General features: G+C 42.9%; 1 protein-coding gene across 1 annotated transcript in view; it reads left to right on the forward strand.

Moving 5' to 3' along the window:
- Nucleotides 1-1,489: 1,489 nt before the first annotated feature.
- The window catches only part of mmp17a (matrix metallopeptidase 17a), a 39,998-nt gene continuing 18,605 nt past the window's right edge, over nt 1,490-22,882 (forward strand). Inside the window, exons 1-4 of the mRNA XM_052051277.1 lie at nt 1,490-1,713; nt 17,788-17,920; nt 18,030-18,165; nt 22,027-22,313. Coding sequence (XP_051907237.1) covers nt 1,630-1,713; nt 17,788-17,920; nt 18,030-18,165; nt 22,027-22,313 — 640 coding nt within the window. The 5' untranslated portion in view covers nt 1,490-1,629. The remainder of the gene's footprint in view (nt 1,714-17,787; nt 17,921-18,029; nt 18,166-22,026; nt 22,314-22,882) is intronic.

Here is a 22,882-nt window from a genome sequence, read left to right on the forward strand (position 1 = left end):
TGTGAAGACAAGGTATATGATAGTGCCCCACGTGTAATAATTTGGATTAAAAATCCTTGATTAATGGCGTCTTCATCCACGAGCAGAGATCTGGAAATGAGTGAAGACTAATTTCAAGAAGCTGAAAAATGTCTTTGTTCCCCCGAAGCTTTAATTTTAGGATAGCGCACAGAAAAAGTGTAGTCATACCTTGACGTATGAAGAGGATTAGCAACAATGCTTTTACCAAAGGAAAGTGTGATTTGACCGGCACTGGCCTACGGGCCGTTTTTTTATTTTTATTTATTTTTGATACATTTCCTATATTTATCCTTAAATCTTTTTGTGGGGAGTGGACATTGCACAATTGAGGTGAGATTTTACTTTTTACTTTTGGGAAATATTTAATACTAAAAGTACTTTTTACTTTTGGGAAATATTTAAGTGTCCACTAATGCCGTTAACAATGCACTGAGGTTTGTCTTTAAAAAAAAAAAGGAGGCATGCAAAGTAATTCAGATTCAAAAATCCACGTTTTTATCTTTTAAAAGACAAGATATAAAATACCATTCACACAGGGAATATGAAATCAGGAAAACCAATGGGAGAGAGCCAAAGTACCGGTAATGAGCTGTCAGCTCACCCTGCTGCATTTTAAAGAGCCTGTCCCTAAGCTCACTGGGAAGATCAAGCATCTTCCCTGGTTGACAACATTTTTATTGTCAAGTGTGATGGGTCCCCAAAGTATACCTTTTGATTTTATAAATGTCAACCAAAAGGATGTTCATTAAAAATGGGAATAGGAATACGCCCGGGAGCCTTCCAGTTGTTTTGATCACTGACCTCAAAGAGATTAAATGTGAAGTGCATCACAAAGTCCAACTTCAAATCAATTTAATGCCACACTGATTTGAAGTTGCATGACTATCCTTGCCATTTTCTGATCAAAAATTATTATTGAGTGAAAAATGGGAAGTTGTGGCCTCCAAGATACCTTTTAAGTAGAAAATTACAGTACTCTTCTGTCATTATAAATCATGTTACAAATTTTGAGGATTGACATTTTATGGCGACTGGAACTGATTAATGGCATTTCCACTAATTCCGGTGGAGAAGGACCATTTGAGATAGACCCTAAGTTGCTGTTGTGTGTTTTTTGTTCGTTTTTGATCTTAACCCACAACCATCTCGCATTACTCAAGAATCCCCCCGCCCACTCACCCCCCACCCCCTCGTTCTCCTCTTGCTCCCCTCTCGTCGAATCCAACCTCCCCAGTCCACTCGTGTGACTTCGAAACGTGTATGAGGCACAAAAAGCCCACGCAGCGCAGCTGCTTCCATTTGCTGCTCCCATTTGCTGCTCGGGAGGCAGAAAGCAACCGAGCCCGCTGCAAGTCGCTCACGATGGCCACTTAGCTCCTCCTCACCCGGAAAGCAAACTTCCTTCGGCCACCTGTTTTTATGTGTTTTATTTGTTTGCGCTCCACAGTGAGGTAGCCGGTGAAGTCTTTATCAATCTTTTTTTTATTTTTTTTTCGGTTTGTACGCGCGTGACGCCGGAGTACTGTCCCGCGACGTGGATGGTGTGCATCGGGGATCAGCCTGGCTCCTGTTATTTTCCGAGTGGACGAGGAATATATTCGCGGGGAGATGCTGCTTCTGGTGCCCCTTCTGTGGCTTCTGCATCTGGGCGGAGCGGCTCCCCCGCAAACCGTGCGGGAGGACACCGGGGTGGTAAGAAGTTTGTACCTTCTTTTTGACGTTCAAGTAGATCCGGAGGCTTTTTCCTTTTTTTTTTTTTTTTTGGCTGGATGTTAGGTGACAAAAAATATTAAGCAACCCGGATGTTGATGAGAGGAGGAATCAAAAGGGCGCTCCAAAGCAAGTGATGGAGAGCCGTGATGTGAGGTCGCGCAATAAATTGGATCTGAAGCTCGGAGTAAATAAATCCACGCACACACGTATGAGATCTTCTATTTGGCTGTCGCGCAGCCCGCTGACACGAAACGAGGCGCATTTCCAGTTCTGTGACAGCGCGAGACAATGCGACTTTATTGGATATGCCATTTTCTCTCAGTCATGCTTGGGAAATGTGTCACGAAGACACTTTGTGCGCGCGCGTGTGTGTGTATGTCCATTTTATCGCGGATCTTAGCGGCAGCCCATGACATTATGTTGATGAGCATGTTCTCAATATTAGTGAAACTGGATTAAATCGTGTTATGTGTGCGTAAATTGGGATCCAAAAGTTGTGATGTAAAATCATTTTTTGAATGCATTGCTGCTTCGACTTGTACAAAGGAGCGTTTGAAACCTCATGGAAAAAAAACGAACGCCATAATAGGGAACTTGTAATTTTATGAGAATAAAACTATACTGAGAACACTGTTCGAGATTTACAAAAACAGCTGCACATTTTCAATGGGCATTGCTTGTTGGACTCAAGCAAAACGTTTGGATCCATCATGATTTTGTAAATGCTGAAATTCAAACATTCAAAGGCGTATACATTACTCCCAAAAGAAAATTCAACATTAAAGTCATAAAATTGTGTATGTAAATGGTATACAGCGTTCCATCGCTACTTTGCGGCTTCACTCAATCGCAGGTTTTCATTTGTGACCAGAATTTAATCTATCGCTGTTTTGTCTCGCTATTTTTCTTGCTATTTTTCCATTCTTATAAATCAGGCTGGTCATTTTTTTTAAAGCGGAATTGTGTTTTACAAAAATCGAGAGCATGAACATGAGAGAGCTCTTCGTTGCGTTCAAAAATGGGAGCTCAGCCTCCGCAGGACACAAGGAAGACAAAGCACCTGCATACTAACCACATGAAAGTATTCCTTTTTAGCTTAAAATGGCTTCCTTTAACCAGAATCTCGCATCACATTGTGGCCAAAACTACAATCCTGATGGATTAACATGCCTCGTGAATCCTTGTGGAACTCGAAAACCAAGTCGCCGTGACTACTGTTCTGTACTTTTCTGTCCTGTACGTTTGCGTCTTCTTCGTCTGCTTTAGAAGAAGCCGGAGAAGAATAAGTCGAAGCGTTTTCAAGTGTTTTAATTTGCATGCAAATGCGATTTTTGCCGTTTTGACCAAACTCTACTTTTGACGCACTCCCATTTTGCTTCAAATGCTTCAAGATGTGATTTGTCGCCACATCACCTGGCATTTATAAACCCAATCGAATGTTTGACTTCTCTTGCAAGAACATGACAGAAAAAGGATCTCGGCCAGTTACGCCTTCGTATTGACGCCCTATAAATAGCGTTTAGAAAATTGCGTTGCGGCAAACCAGATCGAACGTTTGAGCTGCTTCCACTCGGATGGAGCGACTGACTACGATCCGAGCGCTCACACTGTGCGTTGGAGTTCTTCCACTTTTTTTCCCGCGCGCGTCAGTCACGCCTTTGTCAACAGTCGCTGCAAACAAAATATGAAGACGATGCCGAGCGCTCTCAATGCGGCATGCTTCACTTAACACGTCTGCCTTGATATGTGATGTGACTCCAAAGAGACACAGACCCATGCGGGATGTCTATATACGCTTTGTGTTGTAATTCGAAGATCATCTTTTAAAGGAGTTATATCATCCGTTCACTTCTTCAGTTGGTGGTTTTAGCAAATCAACAGCATTCATATAGGATACCCGAGTCCACTGACATTTCGAAATCGTGTCAGGTCATAAGTTTAATAAGGGGACAAAATGTTACGGACTGAACTACTGCAGACATCGCACTTTTCCGAGTCATGGCTTTTGTAGCAGATGCTTTTGTTGAACGAAATCACGCCTCGAGCCACTAGAACGCTGGCCCAGACGCTCTTAAGCATCTGGCTGGGTCTCAGTGTCCCTCCGGTGTCCATCTTTTGTTCCGCCTGCAACCACATTTTGATTACGGACATTGTCTTGGCTCTTTTGCATTGTTTCCAATTCCCAGGGAACTCCTGCCCTGAGATTTTATAGGTCTGTTGCAAAGTTGGCCGAGCCCCAATCACGATGCAATTGTGTTCAATTTAGTCGTGTTAAAAGCGGGGGTGGGTGGGGCGGGGGGGGGGGGGGGTCACAGGAATTTTGCTTTGAGTAACTCCAGCATACTTGTCCTATATTTACGTGGACGCCGACACAAAGAGATTTGTCCTTCCTACCCCCCTCCCCTCATTGTTTGAAGGCATTCACAGCTATGTATCGAGATACACAAAGCTAGATGCAGCAGGCTTTCGAATACAAATGTCAGCAGTTATGATGGGGACACATAATTTACCCTGAACTGTTCTCATTTTATGAGTCATGCAGACTCCACATTGCACCAGGTCTCAGCTTTTTCATCCCCGTTTGAACTGTTTGATTCTCCTCTTTCCAAATATTACTGTAGGAAAGAGAAAACAAATTGTATCAAGACGCAGCTGCGTGATGCCTCGTGTAAAACAGTAAGGCAGATGCCTTACTGTTTTATGGTTTGGGGGGATCGGATATCAGAGTTGTGGATTTTGCATGTTCTGTCTTTCTGTTCTTGCCCATATTCCAAATTCACGTGTTGGGTTAATTGACGACTCAGAACTGTTCGCTGGTATCAATGTCATTTGTTTAATTTGCTTATATGTGTCCTGTGATTGATCGGTGGCCAATCTCGGGGTTCGGCTAACCAGGGCTAGCGGATTTGAAAATGGATGGATGGATGAATTGGAAGACTTGGGGAGGGCGCATGTTTCAACAAAGGCAATTTGTAAATAACAAAAGGAGGATTTTAAGAGCCAGATGGGCTACAGACACCGTCCCTCCCACCGGTGACCTTCTTGATGGATTGATTAAAAAAAAACAAAGACTCCTCCCCACCGATCATGCTAGCCTCAGCTGGTGGGAGCAAGTGGATTTAATTTTCATCGAAGCTTTTAAGGGGTGTTCCTTCATCTCGGCCTAGTGGTGCTCATAACTGTTGTCCATTTGAAACTACCACCCGCCCAAAGAAGCGTGTCGTCCTCCACCTCTTCTGAACCCCCCGCCATTATGATGCATCGCTTCGCTGTTAGCGAAGCTTGTGCGCCGCTGCGCCGCTATCTTTGAAACTAATTAACTGAACCACAAACTTTAAGCACGGCACTGCTGCACGCTTGGCGCTTATCGCCGCGCACCGCTCCGAAGTGTTTATCATCCTTGTGTAGGAAGGGGATTTCAACATAACAGCCCATACACTGTATGATCTAAACTAGTTTTTTTTTCCCATCTTCTCATGTTTCTGGTTGATTCTTTTTGATGGTTCGTTTTAAGGCAAGTTCAGTGATGTACTGTATTTATCAGCTGCAGACGGAAAAAAAAACAACAACAAAAAAAGAGCTTTATGGCTTCATTAAATCACTTGGAACACGTGTTTTAATTAACAGTAGCTGCGTAGTCGTCGGCAGCTTTTACTTGAAGGTCTGTTAGATGCCTGCTGGGAAAATCATCCCAATCTTCTTGATCAGGGCATTTCTGGTCCCTCCATCTGATCGCATGTCCACCGACGTGAAGGAACATGCTGGGTTTTCCTACGAGTCTCGTGTGATATGTCTTTTCAGAACTTGCGCCAGTGCCTCTCATTCGCTTTGCTGTTCGTGATTGTGCAATTTCAAAAGAATCACATTATGCTGCCCGACTTCCTTGAGGTTAGTTCTTCCAATTGTATGTTATACCAACATATTGCAAGTCTTACTTACTTACTTTCTTGTGTTTCTCGAAGGTAGCCCTGTTCAAATGTTAGGATGCTGTCACACCAACAGAGCTTTTTCAACAGGTCCGCAATACGATATTTTGAAGCGTTTTGTTTGTCACTTGAAAGAAAATGTGCAACGTGATATTTAATCAACATATGGCGTTAAAGGGGGTAGTCTGCTGTACTAAAGCTACCTAGCTAGCTAGATTTAAATGTACCATAATTTCACGAACATGCGACACACCGTATGAAAAAGGCGTAGTGTTAGTTACGGCTGCTATTTCGGTAGTGAGCACATACACAAGGCGCATTGTATTACTGGCTGCTAGCAGGGTAAAACATACGCTAGCTTAAAAAAAAACAAAACGGTAGCATGCATGTGTAACCCGTGTTGTCCGACTGCGTTGTGTTTAAGAACATTGATGAAGCACTGCAGGATTTCTTGTGTTGGTTTGAACTTTTTAATGGTCTCGTGGAACTGAGAAACGTTTATTTTGAAAAATAACCGTACTGGAAAATGCCCTTATAACAAAACAAATCGATACATCACATACTAGTCCAAATGCATCCTTCTGAAGAAGTAGGAGACTTTTCCTCTGCCGACATGTTTTTTTTCCCCAAGGAATGTGACCTTTTCTGTGTGCGGTCTTGTGCTATGGTCTGGTTAATGAGGGCACTTTTGTTGAAAAAAATTCTCAGTCACAGCTTCTTACTGTGTACTGATTGACAGTAATGAGTGACAGTTTGGTGTGTAACATGCATCAAATTCACATTCTTCAGTGAAGAGTGCAGAGGAAGCCAAGTAGTTAACACGCTGCTATCCAACTCGTCACAGCTTTAAGTGTGAAACTACTGCAGGGGCTTTTTTTTTTTTGTAATGAGAATGACAGAATTTAGCATATCTTAAAAGAACAATTCGACAAGCATCTGATGTTTAACTGGCTGCCGTTGAGGCGTGGCTGATATTTCCGACTGAATATAAATCCCTTCTTTTGGTTTGGTTGTTCAGATTTGTTTCAGGTCTCATTCCTTCAAATCCCCATTTAAGAATCCTCTATGGCACAAGGGTTCTAAAGGTGTATGGTGAAGGGAAATGTTGGGTCACACGGGTCGCGGGTCGTGCTGGAACCTATCCCAACTCTCTTCGGGCAGTAGGTGGGGGACACCCTGAACCGGTTGCCAGCCAATCGCAGGGCACATAGAGAAAAACAATCATCCGCACTCACACTTACACCTAGGGACAATTTAAAATTTTTCAATCAGCCTGCCATGCATGTTTTTGGAATGTGGGAGGAAACCAGAGTACCTGGACAAAACCCACGCAGGCCTGGTGAGAACATGCAAACTCCATACAGGAAGGCCGGAGCTGTGATCCAACCCACGACCTCTGCACTGTGAGGTCAATGCGCGCTAACCACTCGCCGCCAGCAATATAGCAAAAAATCAAATTGATCATGAAGAATTCTGCCAGTTGTATGGGTTCATTCGTTCAGGCACAAGTGAAGAGCAATGCCTGATTGAAACGAGCACGGGTGCCGGTGCTTCCAATTTTTCAATCAGTTTGCGTTTGAAAGAACATCAGCTGAGGGAAGTTGAGTTGAATCAAGACAAATCTGTCTGTTGCAACTCCTCAGTGCGCCAATATTCTTAGCCCTACGGCACTGGCAGGGTAAACAGGAGATCAGAACATTCTCTCTCTCCTCCCATTTAACAGGATACAGTATTTCTAAGAAATAATTGGTGGTTTCTTCACACAGTGCAGGATCACCGGCATCCTGGATATATTTCATGTACAAGTTCTACTGATTCTTTCTGGGTTGTTTTAACCAGCACTGTGATTATACTACCTCATGAAATATTGCGGGTTCCCTAGTCGAGTTTATTTCAAAGTAAACATCTGAATAAAAGTTTCTTTTGGTCACAAGCTCGGTTTGGCTTTGATTTGTTTCGTTTGATTTGTTTCCCCCAATTCTGTCGCATTTTCATATCGCGAGTGGGGCTTTTCCTTCGGAACTGAGGCTCGCGCAAAAGTTTTTTCCATGGCGACTCCATTACAAGTTGACCCCACTGCAGAGCGGCCCCTATAGGGAAACCTCAAATCAGCTCCATGTGGACGGTTCTATTTTAACTACTGTGGCACCACCCCGCTTCCTCTTTGACAAGATCAAAGTTAGGCTCTGCTGCTGCTTTTCAAACGATTGACCGGATCGTATAAATACGGCGGTTTGTGGTGTTTGCGCTGGCTTCGGTGCGGACGCCCAGAATAATCTATAGCTTTTGCCATCCGAGCTGCCAAATAGGCGCACTTTAATAACACGATCAAGAAAAGCCGAAGGAACGGCAGTGCCGCTCTCAAATTACTCACAGAAACTGGCAGAGCTATCATAGAAGTGGTTTGTCTGTGTGCAAAAACATTTCTGTTTTCCACGTGTCTTTGATATTTGTTCACGTTTGTTTGACCGAGTGCTGCCACGTGATCCGAAACGGTCTTTTCTCGCATGTCTCAGGTGCGCGCATGCGGGGGTGTCGGTCAGGGGAGGTGCTTCGCTGGCAAGCACACAAAGTATATACACTTCTCAAATCTATGGGAAGTACTCGTACATGTTTGATCAAACAATTCTGAAATTAGTTTTGTGCTCAATAAGAAACCGATCAAAATCGTACTTTTTGAAGGAGCCGTCCTCATTTATGTTAAACACCGATTGGACAGGACACATGTATTACCAGGTGCCAATAATAGCCATTTTTTTTTTCAGATGGCACCACCCGTAAACCAATGGCCTTTCACCAAAAGTTGAGCCGTTGCGAAAATAGAGGAAATGGCTCGAATAATTATACAAAAAAAAACTTTCTTCTTTCCCACCATAGTCTGTGAAGCGTCAGTTGGGAAAAAGGATTCAGACAGACCTGATATTTATGTCTAAGGTCAGTAATTACGGGCAAACCTTGATTTTCGAACGTCTCTGTTCACAACCAAGTCGGTTTTTAATCAGAAAATTCGATTCGAAATATTTTTTCACCTCGGATCATGACCGAAAACCGTTTTTTGACCAAACCCGAATATGCCATTTGACTCCTTGGCTTCCTTACATGAGGAAGTAATGCTTGCGAGCGTAGTGTTCATTGTAAGCAGGCGTGTTTGTTTTGATTCACGCAAAGCTGACTGTTTTTATGTTATTTCTGCAGAGTGTATTAGCCCCTAATCATCTGCGAATAAAATAGTTTCGGATTTGAACAAATCGCTTTTCGAACAGCCTTCTGGAACGGATTATGGTCGAAAACCGAGGTATGACTCTATTTGACTTCACCAGAGCAAAGATGGCCATCGTGAATTTTGGGAAAATATTGAAGTTGTTCCGAAATGCAAGCGTATTTACAGGCCGGTCGTGGGCTTCACGCTCCTCTTCGAGGATGATTTTTGGGCACGTTCCAACTGTGGCCGTCGCCGATCACGTTACAGCGCGTGATGGCCCCGTCGATGACTTTTCAATGCTTGACGGCCGCATCCAAATCGACCAAATTTTGTTCCCAGTACGTCCCTGGGCTTGACTGTTGCTTGGATTGATGGCACCAAGGAGAAATGTATTGTGTGACATCACATACTCGCGGAATATTTTGGCATGTGTGTCTGTGATTTTGGACAATTTTGGGTTACGGTTCGAAGAGGCTTACAATCTCTGTCGTTCATGCCAAAGGTGTTTGATGGTCAGAGCTTGAATGATTCAAATATATTTTCCTCCGATTTTTGTTCATGTGGCGTCGGGTTCGGCGGGATAACGGAGCAGCACAAAATGTAGCGCACGGCCAGCGGGAGCACTGTTAAGTTAGCATAATCAACTTTGTGGTCTGAAGATAATAACACATACAGCCGCCATGTCCATGATCACCTCCGCGACAGTGGTCGCACGACTCCGAGCCTCGAAACAAGAGACCAAAGCATTCATGGCAGCGCTTATCCGAGCCGTAACTTGCAAGACTGTGTAAGCTCTAAAAATAAATCCAAACATATATAGACATAAGCCCTTGTGCACGTGCGTTGGCGTATATATGTCTAAGGGTACGTAACAGCTGTCATAATTCCTGAGCTGACACCAGAAGGATGTGCCTCACGGCGAGGAGCACAATGGTCGAATGCATTGTTTGGCCGTACGCAAGGATGCACGATTGTCGCATTCTTAAGCCGCGCGTGTTGGTTCAAGTTCCAGACTTTGCTTAGGCCCTTGCGACAATTTGCTTCAAGATGATGGCGACGATGTTGAGCCTTTCCCAAAACCGTTGAGAAAGTTCAAATTCAGCTTAAAGAGAAAATGGAAACGCTTGCCAAAGTTGGTTCCCAAAAGATTCGATCGATATTTCGAGAATGCTTTGACATTTATGAAGATGATCCTCGACATGATGACGGCTCAGAAAAGTCTATGCGGAAAGAAAGTGGCCGCAATTTCATCAAAGCAGTCATGATTGGAGGAACATTTTTCAACATACCATACGTTGGCCAGGCAATCATATCAAGTTGTCTCGGCAGAAACGGGATGTGGTGAAAAGAAAATGCAGAAAAGTTTATAAATGCGAGAGGGGCAAGCGCTCGCCGAGCTTCATATACATAACCACATTCCAATTATAAAATGTTAGCCACGAATGCGTTTATCGGTTTTCCATCAAATGCAATGAAAATTCAAGGCGAGGTTTTCAAAAATAACACACACCCCCAAAAAAAAGAAATGGAAGGAAGGAATGGATCTACCAGCAGCAGATGGCATCAATGTCCTCTTGGAACTCCAAATTTAATTGGAGGCCCTTGAAATAAATGCCCCTTTATTACTTTTGTCCAGCTGTGGATGAAGGACAGAAATGGTTACGCAGATGGGACTAGATGAGTAATTATTTTTCCATATGAAAATGTTGAGGAAATGCCATTCACAAACTCTGCACGGAACGGCAGAGTGAGCACATTTTTTTTTTCCAAAACCTTCCATATCCTTTTCTCCAAATCAGACTGGTGTCTCATTATACGCACTTTGGTACCGCAGCGCAGCCAAATACTTCCTGGGGTGAAGCGACGGAGTGCTCGGGCAAAAGATGGAGATCGCATTCGGCACACAACATGCACGGAGCAGAAATCGAAACTCACGGCTGCTTCAGAGTCCATCTTCTTTCTCTTTTAGTTCACTTCATATGGTCCAATTAATTCTCATTGATCCTAATGACCAATAAAGTCTCGGTCTAGATTAAAATGGGATGAGATTTGGCCTCAAGCACTGCTTGTGAAAAAGTCTTTCCGAGAGCATTTGATAAATGGAGCTGTCTGCTGGGTATGTGTGGATAGTCCCAATTCTACCCGTGTCTTCCTGTTCTTGATTTGTATGCATTATTTGCTCGTGTGTATCCCTGAGTGCATGTTTGTAGATGCGTGAATGCTTTTAGAAATCAATAAATGTATAACGTGATACATTCCGACACGCCTTTAGTCACTAATAACAGTTCCATGTCAAACTCGCTGTGCTTAAATGTTTTTAAATTTACAATCCATACACCTAAAAGAGTTTTTGTCGAATGTACTCGTTGTATTTTGTCAAGTGGCCGCACGAAATAAAATCATCTGGATACAAATGCGTTTTTTTTTAAAGTAGATTATATGACTACCGTATTTTCCGCACTGTAAGGCGCACCTAAAAGCATTCAATGTTCTCAAAAGCCGACGGTGCGCCTTATAATCCGACGTGCCTTCTATATGGATTAATATACAAATTTCATGGTCGCAGTATTTTAAATGTTCTGCAAAGCGATTGTAAAAGTTCGACATAAATAAAACTGTATTGTATCATTGTATTCCATTTAGCGTAGCTCCATCTAGTGGATGCATAATGTATTGCCACTATTGTAGATTCTATTCCATGCACCTTATAAAGCGGTACGCCCTATAAATGAAAACTGTTTCAAAATAGACCGTTCATTGAAGTTGTGCCTTATAAGTTGTGCGGAATATACGGTACTGAATAAAGGTGTCTGGATCTTGATGATTTTATTTTGTGCAACCACGTGATGAAATAAAATTGAGTACATTCAACCCATTGTTTTTTCAGTGTAGGTATACAACGTACACAATAAACGTGGATGAATTTCCTTTTAAAAAATTGTGCAAATAATTTTACCAATCTCTACTGCTAATACACAATACCCTAAGTCAGTGTTGTTGACTGTCGATGAATTTAATTTCTTGAATTTCACTCCAAGTAATCGAGTGATTCGGTTAATGTGGCTTCCTTAAACCTGCAATCAGGTCTCAATTGTAAAATGTCACATCCACTGGAAAACAAAACAAAACAATATTGTGTCTATTCTGGTGTAGCCCAGTAACATTTCGAAGTGGCTGAGATCACTTGGAACAATGTCAACACATTGATCCACTATGTGGCTCCATGACCCTCTGAGAGTCATCAAGTTCAAAAGGTGAAATTTCTCTGACTGGGTCATTTCCTGTCGGTGAGGACAAACATGAAGGGAGGCAGCAGCTGTGCATCGGGCTTAAACAGGGAGGGGTTTAGGGGCCGGGGAGGTCAGATGCAAGAGAGGACGCTTCACAGAGTAGTTGCCGTGGTGACACCATAGCTACGGAACTTGTTTTTTGCGTGAGTGAGACAGCCATTCATTAAAGGCTATGATGTCAGTGTCACAAACAAAGGTATGAATGTCTGTGTGGTCTGATTCAGTTAGCGCGAACAGAAAAACCATTATCGAAAGGAATTCATGTTTGGGGTGGGGTGGTGGCGGAAGGGGTTCTGTTCATTTTTTAACATATTATTTTACTTTGTAGCCGATTTATTTTCTGCTTGTTCTTTTGAGATGTATTTAAAATTGAGTCTGTAGTTGAATAGATAATACATTTTGATACCAATTAAAAATCACCTTTATTCATTGTGATTTGAATAAAAATCCCCCCCCCAAAAAGTCGCCCAGCGCTAGAGATGACATAGTAACATAATTTTAGGTGATTTTCCGAGCCGATACACAATTTAAAAAAAATTAGCAGAAACAAACCTTACAGCAGGGGTGTCAAACTCATTTTTGACGCGAGCCACATTGGAGTCACCGGTTCCGTTTCCCTTGGACAGCCATTACGACTGTCAAACCATATGAAGAGGTCAAGAACAATGGTTTATTCAACGATTGTTGAAGTGACTGTCATGAGGGCTTTGGTCACAAGAAAATGCTTACAATATATGTTATTTATTACATGTGAGAATTTCAAATTTTGCAAGGTTTTAGCAAGCATCAATCACGGAAGGTGACATGTTTGATTTGTTTTCGCGGGCCACATAAAATGATTTGGCTGGCCAGATTTGGCCCCCGGGCCTCGAGTTTGACGAGGATGCCCTAGAGTATGTACCTTCATTAAAATCCATTTTCCTTCCTGAATAGAGGTGAGAACTCTGGTCAAAGGAAGTAGCCGGTACCACCTTCATATCGACCCGTGACTACCCCGCTGTGCGAAGCATATATGAAGGGATCACTTGCAGATTTCCACTAACTCTTTGGAATTGCTTTTCCCTGCTGCCATAGATTCACAGGGTCGAATAACTTTGGCACTCATTAGACCTTTTCACGGCCAGCCTTCCTCCCAGCGATTCAGCTGTTTTCGAGGGCAAGCCAAAATTCGGATTGCAGTCCCTCAGTAAAAGTCAGGACAAAAAAAAAATCAAAATCCTACTTTCCTCCGTGGTTTCAAACGTGACATTGATGCTCAATTTCAGCACCGCGCCCGCATGAATCGACGTCTCTCTCTCTTTTGCGCACAAAGCATGGGTTTGTTCTTTGGATGCGCTAGCGCTGAACAAGCAGATGTCTCGGCGAACGAAATGTTACATATCAATAAACATTTCAGCTACATATAAATAAACACGTAATGTCAGGGAGAGGATTTCCTTCGATTTTGTATGGGCGATGTCAGGCACCATCGCCTCATGGACTAAAAGCTCTTACGACGTACCTAAATGCGTTTGTACCATAAAATTGCCCCCCCCCCTTTTTTAAGATACCGGTACATGAATGCATCTGCAAATATATAGATCATAATACCATGAGTGTCAACACTCAATGAAGTGTAAGATATACACCTCCATGATTTCAATGCTAAAAGCCCTCTGTGTACTTTTTACACGCATAGGCACTTTGCTCCGTGATTCATCATTTCACTTTGTATGTGAACGTCCTTTTTTTTTTTTCTTGCTTTGGATTTGAAGCTTTTCGCTGATGCCAAACGTTTTTTGGAATTAAAGGATTACAGGTTCCCGTGTCCAAGATTACCGAGGTGCAAACATCCTCCTATCTGAGTACAGTGGCGAAGAATGGGAGTGTGTCAAAGCTTGCAGAGAAGCTGCTTAAGCCTAAATGAGGTGTGGATGTGGAGGAGAGTGCAAGACTGAATATATTTGTGCCCTGTGTGTTTGTGTCGCCGAGATGATTTTATTATTGTCTTATTACTCCTACTACGACTGGTACTATTGTTATGTTACGTTGTATGTGCAGAGAGGAACTATATTATCATGCAATGAAATATAGATTAAAACACAAACACTAACACACACAGCCAAAGCAATGCATGTTTTATTTGAAATGAAAGCTGTATATCATCAGCAATTCGGTTCTTTTGGCACTTGGGAAATGAATTTTCATGTATGTAAGACTCCAAGAAATTCTTTCAAAATGGCAAACAACCAACTTGTCGTCTTGTTCCATTTTTTGCCCTATTTGTAGAAGAAGATCATGTTCCTTTACATTGCCACCTGTGACACTCCATTTTTTTAAAAATGGCATTTTAGGAGGTACTTACCACTCATTTGGTATTTTTAAAACTGTACTTGAGCAAGGCAGCCCGGTGGTCCAATGGTTAGCGCGTCAACCTCACAATTCCAGCTGCGGGCTCCCTGTGTGGAGTTTGCATGTTCTCCCCCTTCCTGCGTGGGTTTTCTCCGGGTACTCCGATTTCCTCCCACATTCCAAAAACATGCATTGCTGGCATTTTTGGGTTTAGGGGGGTTCTCAGATATGTATTCGGTATTTTGTATATGGACTATTAAAAATGTGATGGGTGCGACGTAAAATGTCCTCCAATTCTGGAATCACCCACATATTAAATCACAGTTTTGAATGGGGGGGGGGGGGGTGTAATTTCACTATTTTTCAAAGTTGTTGAGCCCTGCAAGATGGGCATATTTGCAAATGTCACAGTATGACATCTCATAAGATTTTTTTTTTTTTAAAGACAAGATTCCTCTCCCCTGAAGCCAACCAGCCCTAGGAAAGAAGAACACGAAACGAAACACCACCCACCTTCACATGTGACCTTCCATTAAAGAAATTGGCCAATCAGTAGCCGATGAGAGGCGAGGATCAATCTTGTGGATGCTTCGCTAGACCTTCCCGCGAAATTGTGAGGCTTAATACAATTAAAGTCTGAGGAGAAATCAATGAAGATTAGCGGCTCAAAAGTGTCTGCACCCTTCAAGTCACACAAAAAAAACAAAAACATATTTAATAGGGCGTGTGTTGTGTGATCCGCACCCTTGTGTGACCTGTATACAAATTGCAAACAGCTCACGTTTGGCTGCTTTATGTTCTGAAATCTGTCCGCCGTAATTTCATTCCTTCGCAATCTCGATTCACTGACCCTTCTGAGATAGGCGCGCATGAATGTCGTCACTGGATGTCATTCAAGTATTATTGCTTGGTGCAGGCACAACGATGATATCGCTCCACGGATAGGAAAACTCGACTTCAATTTCCATGTTACCACCGCCTCTGGGAGGTGCACAGAAGGTTCGATCTGAATTTGTATTTACCGGTATATTTGAATTGTTTACGGTGTTTCATCACAGTTGTTCAGAGTTCAGGTCATGACCAATCATGGCTCAGCTTGCTAACGGCACATGCCCAAAAGCAGAAAATAGCTGTGCCGTGATTGGTCATTACCTGAGTCCTGTCATGAGTCACCTACCATGTCATTTTCAACTGACATCAAGTGGGCTAAATGGCCACTGACTGAGGTGGATTTTGATGTTTAATTCATATTCCACAAACGCGATATGTCGTAATTAGCCAGTCGCAACAAGACCACGAGCAGCTCTTTTCGATGTGACCACCTGTCAAGCAGCTTTCTTTCTCTCTTTTTTTTAAATATTACAAATTGTACATTTTTTCCTTCTTTTTGTGTATCACATATCTTAGACTTGAAACAGTCTTTACCCAACACACACACATGCAAGTCTTGAGTCCAGTTGTAAATGTCTTTTTATTATGTGGCTGTCTGTGCTGAGATTCTTTTCCGGGTTCATATTGTGCCCCCCCCCCTCCCTTTTAAAAGAGCAAAGCTCAATCCTTGTTTTTGTTTTCTCCTCCCCCTTTATTGTGTTTTCCTTTTTCAACGGGGGCACTGACTTGAGCAGCTCTCCGGGGTTCCTATTCACTTTCATTCATTATGAGTGTCTGTAACATACCTGTACTTGGCGGCACGGTTGTTGACTGCATAGCACGTCGGCCTCACAATTCAGAGGTACAGGGTTCGATTCCGGCTCTGGCCTTCCTGTGTGAAGTTTGCATGTTCTCCCCGGGCCTGCGTGGGTTTTCTCCGGGTACTCCGGTTTCCTCCCACATTCCAAAAACATGCATGGCAGGCCGATTGAACACTCTAAATTGTCCTTAGGTGTGACTGTGAGTGTGACTGGTTGTTTGTCTATGTGTGCCCTGCGATTGGCTCGTAAGCAGTTCAGGGTGTCCCCCGACTTCTGCCCAAAGACAGCTGGGATAGGCTCCAGCATTCCTGTGACCCTTGTGAGGGAAAATTCTATTCGAAAATGGATGGATGTAACCTACACCCCCGCCACCCCGCCCCCGGTGACCAAGACCTGCACACACGAAGACGCAGGCTCACTTGCCGTATAAAATCATGACACAGAAGCTGCTTGATTCTTTACATTCTGTTAAATTAATATTTCCATTTATTTTTATAAAAGGCACAATTCCTGAAAGTAGTAATTTTTTTAGAATACATTTTTGTAACTATTTTCACTGGGTTGGAATGGATTGATGACACTTTGATTTCAAAGGGGAAATGTATTGCCGGTAACACTGTTTTGTGTTACTAGTGTGGTCACAAAGGGAACTAAACTCGTAAGTCAAGGTACTTTTGGATTCACTTGGTGAAAAAGTGCCATTTCAGTATGTGACTTTCTCTTTTATTTGCAGGCAAATTGATCAATTACCAACGTGCCAAGTTGTATTACCGAGAAGAGTTTTTTTTTGTCACTGATTACACCTGAACTCAACTGTGACGCTCCCGTTTGCGAGCCATCTCTTTTTAATTCTGCTTTGATTTAGGAGAATACTTTCAGACGTCCTCTGGTAGAACGTCATCTTTTTGAACCCAAAAAAATATATATAATAATAATTCCTCTCCCGAGGCGAGCCATTTATAGATGTTATTGTGTAACTCAGTGTGTCGACCCCTGCCGGGGCAAGCCAAAAGCCGCAACAAAGTGAAGTGCTTAAAAGCGTATTTAAGGCAAAAAAAAAAAAGTCTCCAAAAGGGGACATCTGTGAGTGCGCTTGTCAGGTCATTTTCTGTTTTATATGGAGGGATTTGGTCCTGTTGACAATATTTTGCGAGGAATAGTAATTATTATTGCTCTGTTTTAATCCCACATATGACTGTACTGTATATATTCTCATATTATGAACAAGCGATTTTTACATTCTTTTTAGTTCATCATCATTATTTAAGATCCAGGAAGTGTTCATTGCAACGTGACACAAGTTTATGAGCTCACTGGCCAGTAGCCAGTGACATTTTCTTTTCTACGGTTCTGTAGGTGCCATTAATGTGTACTTATCGCCGATAGGGCAAAGTTTACAAGCAATTCATTGCAAACTGTGGCCGACCTTATGATTGGAACCTGTTGAGCAACTTTAGGGTACATAAAAAGGATCATAAATAGTTGGGTGGATGCTTTTTTAATTTTTTTTTAAATAAAGATGCCATAAGGTGCTCAGGTCAGGTCCGGTGTTCCACTATATCTGGAGATTGCCGGGTCCAATTTCTGAGTGAATCTTATCGTTTCGCCTTCAGGACTGGCTGAGCAAGTTTGGTTACCTCCCACCGCCTGACCCAGTAACCGGCCAACTTCAGACCAAGGAGGCCCTGACTAAGGCCATCAAAGCCATGCAGAAGTTTGGAGGACTCAAGGAAACTGGAGTTTTTGGCAAGTGGCTGAGTTTTAGCCTTCAGAACCCCCCCGCCACTCCCCAAAAAAGAATCTCAATTCTCTTCAAATCTATCACACTATCATTTTCATTTTTTTTTCTTTCCAGATCAAGCTACATTGGGGCTCATGAAAACACCCAGATGTTCTCTGCCCGATGTCGCTGAAACCGAAGTGACGGTGGGCCGCAGAAAACGAAGTCCGAGTCCTCCCAACAAATGGAAAAAAAGACATTTATCTTGGAGGTGAGAAACCAAAAACACTTTCCTTAAACAAATCAAATGGTATATGTTCAACAAAATGTTTTCATTTTAGGAGGATTATTTTTAAAAGCCCTCGTGCCTTTTAAATTACGTTGCAACCCGTACAATTATCACAGGTTGTATTATGGCCGTAAGAATGGATCCACCGGTGGGTTCAAGTTGTTTGGTGTCAGTGATGGTGTAGTGGTTCAATCGGCGTCAGTGCAGGCAGCATGCGTTCTTTTCCCGCTTTGGGACGGCGAGGCTCTAAGAGTGAATGATTGATGATGATGTCTGTCTCTATAATTTCACTGTGTTATAACTGAAAACTGCATGCAGGGCGTGCCCGCCTTTTGCCTCAGATGGGCTTGGCTCCAGTACCACGCAGTTCCGAAAAAGGATAAATGTTTCAAGAAAATGGACGGATGTCAATTTGGGTGGGTAATTGGATCGCCAGTTTGCTGGGAAAAACAAACAAACAAAAAACATTGTGTGAAATGTTCTGCATTTAACTTTGTTGGTCATCACTGCAATAAGCAACATTTTTATTTTTACCGCAGCTGCTCCAGCTGCGTTTGGACCCAAATTACACAGTTCTTCCATTTGTCTTATCCATAGTGAGCCTTGTGTGTGTGTGAGTGTGTGAGTGTGTGAGTGTGTGAGTGTGTGAGTGAGTGCGTGTCCTGATCTCCTCCCACAAGGCCAGTTCCTTGCAGGTGAGCCACTGTAGCATTAGCTTTTGATGTGTGAGTGACTTGGCTGCAACAAGCAGAGGCGCTTGTCATCGAATCGTCACGCGCATGACGTCCGCTCTGCAAAAAGCTGCGCGACAGACCACCGCCTTGCCCATTACGACACTGGCATGAAAACTGGAGTTCAGAGGACAAAGAGAGAGATCCTCCCATTTTAAAAACCTTTACAAAAAACAAATAAATAAATAAATACTGTACCGTATTGGCCCGAATATAAAACGGCCCTGATTATAAGACGACCCCCTCTTTTTCAAGACTCAAGTTTGAAAAAAGACTTTTTGAACACCAAATTAATTTTTATACAGAAAATAATACAAATCTAAAACAAATGAATATAACAATATATTTGAGAGAAAAAGCATGTCATTTTGCCGCATTCAAATCTTAATATCTGAACATTTAAATTTGTGACATCATAATGACATCATAACTTCTCCTCTGCTGCCGATTAACCTGGCCGATCTTCGACCCACTTTTCTCCAGATTGTTGCTACGTTCTCCATTTTCTGTTATCTCATCTTATTTTCTTCGCTTTTCTTTTTTACCGCTATTTTTTATTTTTCTTCTTCGTGGTACCGCTATTTTTATTCTTTGTGACAGGGGTTCACTTTGGCCTGGGGAGTCTAGTTCAGCATTCGCTTCATGATATCTGCCGCCATCTAGCGTCGTGAATGGGTATAATGTCTAGACCCCGAATATAAGACGACGTCCACTTTTTCAGTCTTATTTGAATGCGAAAAAAACACCATCTTAAATTCGGGCCAACATGGTACCATTCATTTTCCCCATCATCAAGCAAGAAAATTGAGCTCAATGCCATTCCAGAGTAAAAACGGAGCAGGACGTGCCAATTTTACTTTAGTTCTGCATTAGCCTACTTTCCTGGCCAAACCTTGTTTTTTTTTTCCTCCAGGTTGGTTTCTTTGCATCCAAGACTGTTATGTGGGGGAGCTGAATGAGAGTGTGAAGACAGACAGACAGAAAGAAAATCAATTTGATTCTCCCTTTGCGTCCGCTAAAGCCTCCCTTGCATGCCTCAGATTTATAACGTCCCAAATTCATTTCAATTATTACCCTCTGCAAGAGCTTAATGTTAGGAACATTCATTTCAATCAAATGTGGTGACACCAACAAGCCCCCCACCCCACACACCCACACCAGGACCACGATACCGAGCTCAAATCCGACTACTCGCACTTGCCTCTTTAGTCACGCGTTCATTTTCTTAATGAAGCAAATGGGCGGTGCTCCCAGAACATTCGGTCAAGAGAAGGGGTGGGGGGGATACACGGGCTGTCGGTCCGCGGCGATATCGTTGTTTACCTCATTAATGACAGTTCAAGTCGCTCAGGCAAGGACAATTTAAAAAGAAGTCAGACCCGACTGAAAGTCAAAAGTAGTCGCTAATGAGGGAAGGGTAACCACAGTCATAAGTCAGCAGCAGGGGTCCGTCATCATGCTAATTATAGCCATAGCTCACAGCTGTGAGTGACTGTCAGGAAAAGCCACAGCTGTATCCAAAGGGGCCGCTGATATGCCGTCTATGCAACCCTCTCTGACTATCTCAGATAATAACGTGACACCGCTTTCAGTAAGAACCAACACCGGAGCATACAGACATCACTTTCTTCCCTTTGGAACCTGTGCAACATTTAAATGCATATTATCGACGCGTTCGTTATTTTGGGACTGTGTCGGAGCGAGTGAGGGATTTTGTTGGCCTCCAATTGCCGCAAAAATTAAAATTTTAAAGTTTGTCACTACACGTTTCCAATTTTCAAATGATACCCAACACGCACCACAGGCTCTTTTTGAGACATGTTGTGGATAATGAGGCTTGACTTAAAATTCAGCTTGATTATAAAGTCTGTGTGCGCAGCCCAGGAGAAAAAGCCATCATTTTTTTTTCCCCCCGAAGTGTCAACTTTGAATTTGACTTCACGTTGCGCATGACACATCAGACAAAACAACACAAAAAAATGGCCTTATGTTATTCTCATTCATCTGCCTGCTGCTCATCACGAGTGACATTTGTGGTGGAGATTTTTTTAAAAAACGTAATGTTTTTATCTCGCATACCCATCTCCGTTGGTGATGAATAGTGGTGATGGGCGAGGAAACGGCAGAGAGTCAGAAGCAAAAAAAAAAAAAGTGACATGACAAGTGGGAAGATCCATGTGGAGCCTTTAATTTTCGAAACCTTCATCCTCAACCCGAATGATGAGACTTGTGGCTGTGTGTGTGTGTGCATGTGAAACAGGAATGTGCTGACTCTTTACAGACACAGTACAGTCGCATCGCTGTCAGCGGAAGAGTTTCAAATGTGTGAGCGAGAGTGTCATGAGTGGGTGTGGCCTTGCTGTCGCGCTCTCTCCGACGAACTGCACAGCCACGGGAAATAAAAGGGTCCTGATTAGGTGAAGGCCCCTACAAGAGTGTCTCCTGTTCCACTCGGACACTCAAAAGATGAAATGGGAAATTGCATGAAGGAAGTTAACGTCTCCTGTTTAAAAAAAAAAAAATCATAAAAAATGATGAGCAACAACTTCTGGAGATTCTCAGACTCCCTCAGGAGCAGATGTTCACCACTCTGCAAATAAAATGTTAAAAATGGCCGCTGGCTAATTCAACCATATTCGTCATCATATAGCGTGCAGTCATGCAGATTTGATTGTGTTTTCACTTGTGGAGGCAGCGCTTTGTCACCAAGCCACTCAATTAAACTCCGTTAATTAGTTTGCAGAAGCGGCACATTCGGGAGACGCAGCGGTGGGTGCGAACCTCCACATTGAAATCTGAGTATGTGCTGGTTATCAGAAGTTAATGATGCCCACGCTGTTAGCTAAAAGCTGATCTGTGCTGACACTGCAATTCCTGCTGCTTTGTATTGGCGACTGCGTCCCATCGACAATGGCTGATCTAAGAGCCTAGCTGCAGAGTCACATGCGGAGAAAATTAGCGTGGGGTGTGGTTCATATGTAAACAGGACGATCAGAGACATCCCTAATTTGCGATATTCAAAACAGCTCACTCACAGACACACTTTCAGAAATAGGCAGAATCTGATTACTTTCTCTATATACTGTATCTTTGTTCCCTTCTCTTGTCTCAGAGTGAGGACATTCCCCAAGGACTCGGCCTTACTGGGCAGAGACACCGTTCGAGCACTCATGCATTACGCCCTGAAGGTTTGGAGTGACATTGCGCCGCTGAACTTCCACGAGGTGGCAGGAAACGACGCCGACATGCAGATTGACTTCACGAAGGCCGACCACGATGATGGATATCCCTTTGATGGGCCAGGGGGCGCCGTGGCCCATGCCTTTTTCCCTGGGGAGAGGTTCACCGCTGGGGATACGCATTTCGATGACGATGAGGCGTGGACCTTCAGATCACCAGGTGAGAGAGACAGAGGTCATTTCCCAAGCTGTGCTTCTAAAACTTATCACACCAATTGTCACCTCAAATAATTCTTAGCTCTCCAAAAGCCTCTCCAAGAACCTCTCTAAGAACGTACAGTCAAATGTCTCTGTTCACACCCAAAAATGTTTTATGCCTCGGATTATGACTGGAAATCAGTCCTCAACCAAACTGAGCGCACTTGAATGCGCCACTTGACTCCTCTCACCTTCCTTACACGAGGAAGTGACGCTTCCTCGTGTAGCGTTCCATTGTGAGCAGACGTGTTCAATAAAGATTTTTTTTTAAATAGAGCGTGGTTTCGGTTTTCGAACTAATCGGTTTTCGAACAGCCTTCTGGAACGGATTATGGTTGAAAACCGATGTATGACTGTATTTTGTTCCGGAGAATACTGAATGCTAGCTAGTTTTTTCCACATGCAGCAGCGATTGTTCTGGATATGTAAAAACAAAAAAATGATGGGGTCACATTGTTCAAACAGGATCAAAACCAGCAAAGATACTTAATAGTAAATAGTTGTGACATACAGTATATGTTTGACGACTCG

The sequence above is a fragment of the Hippocampus zosterae genome, chromosome 18 (assembly GCF_025434085.1).
Source record: "Hippocampus zosterae strain Florida chromosome 18, ASM2543408v3, whole genome shotgun sequence".
Lineage (NCBI taxonomy): Eukaryota > Metazoa > Chordata > Actinopteri > Syngnathiformes > Syngnathidae > Hippocampus > Hippocampus zosterae.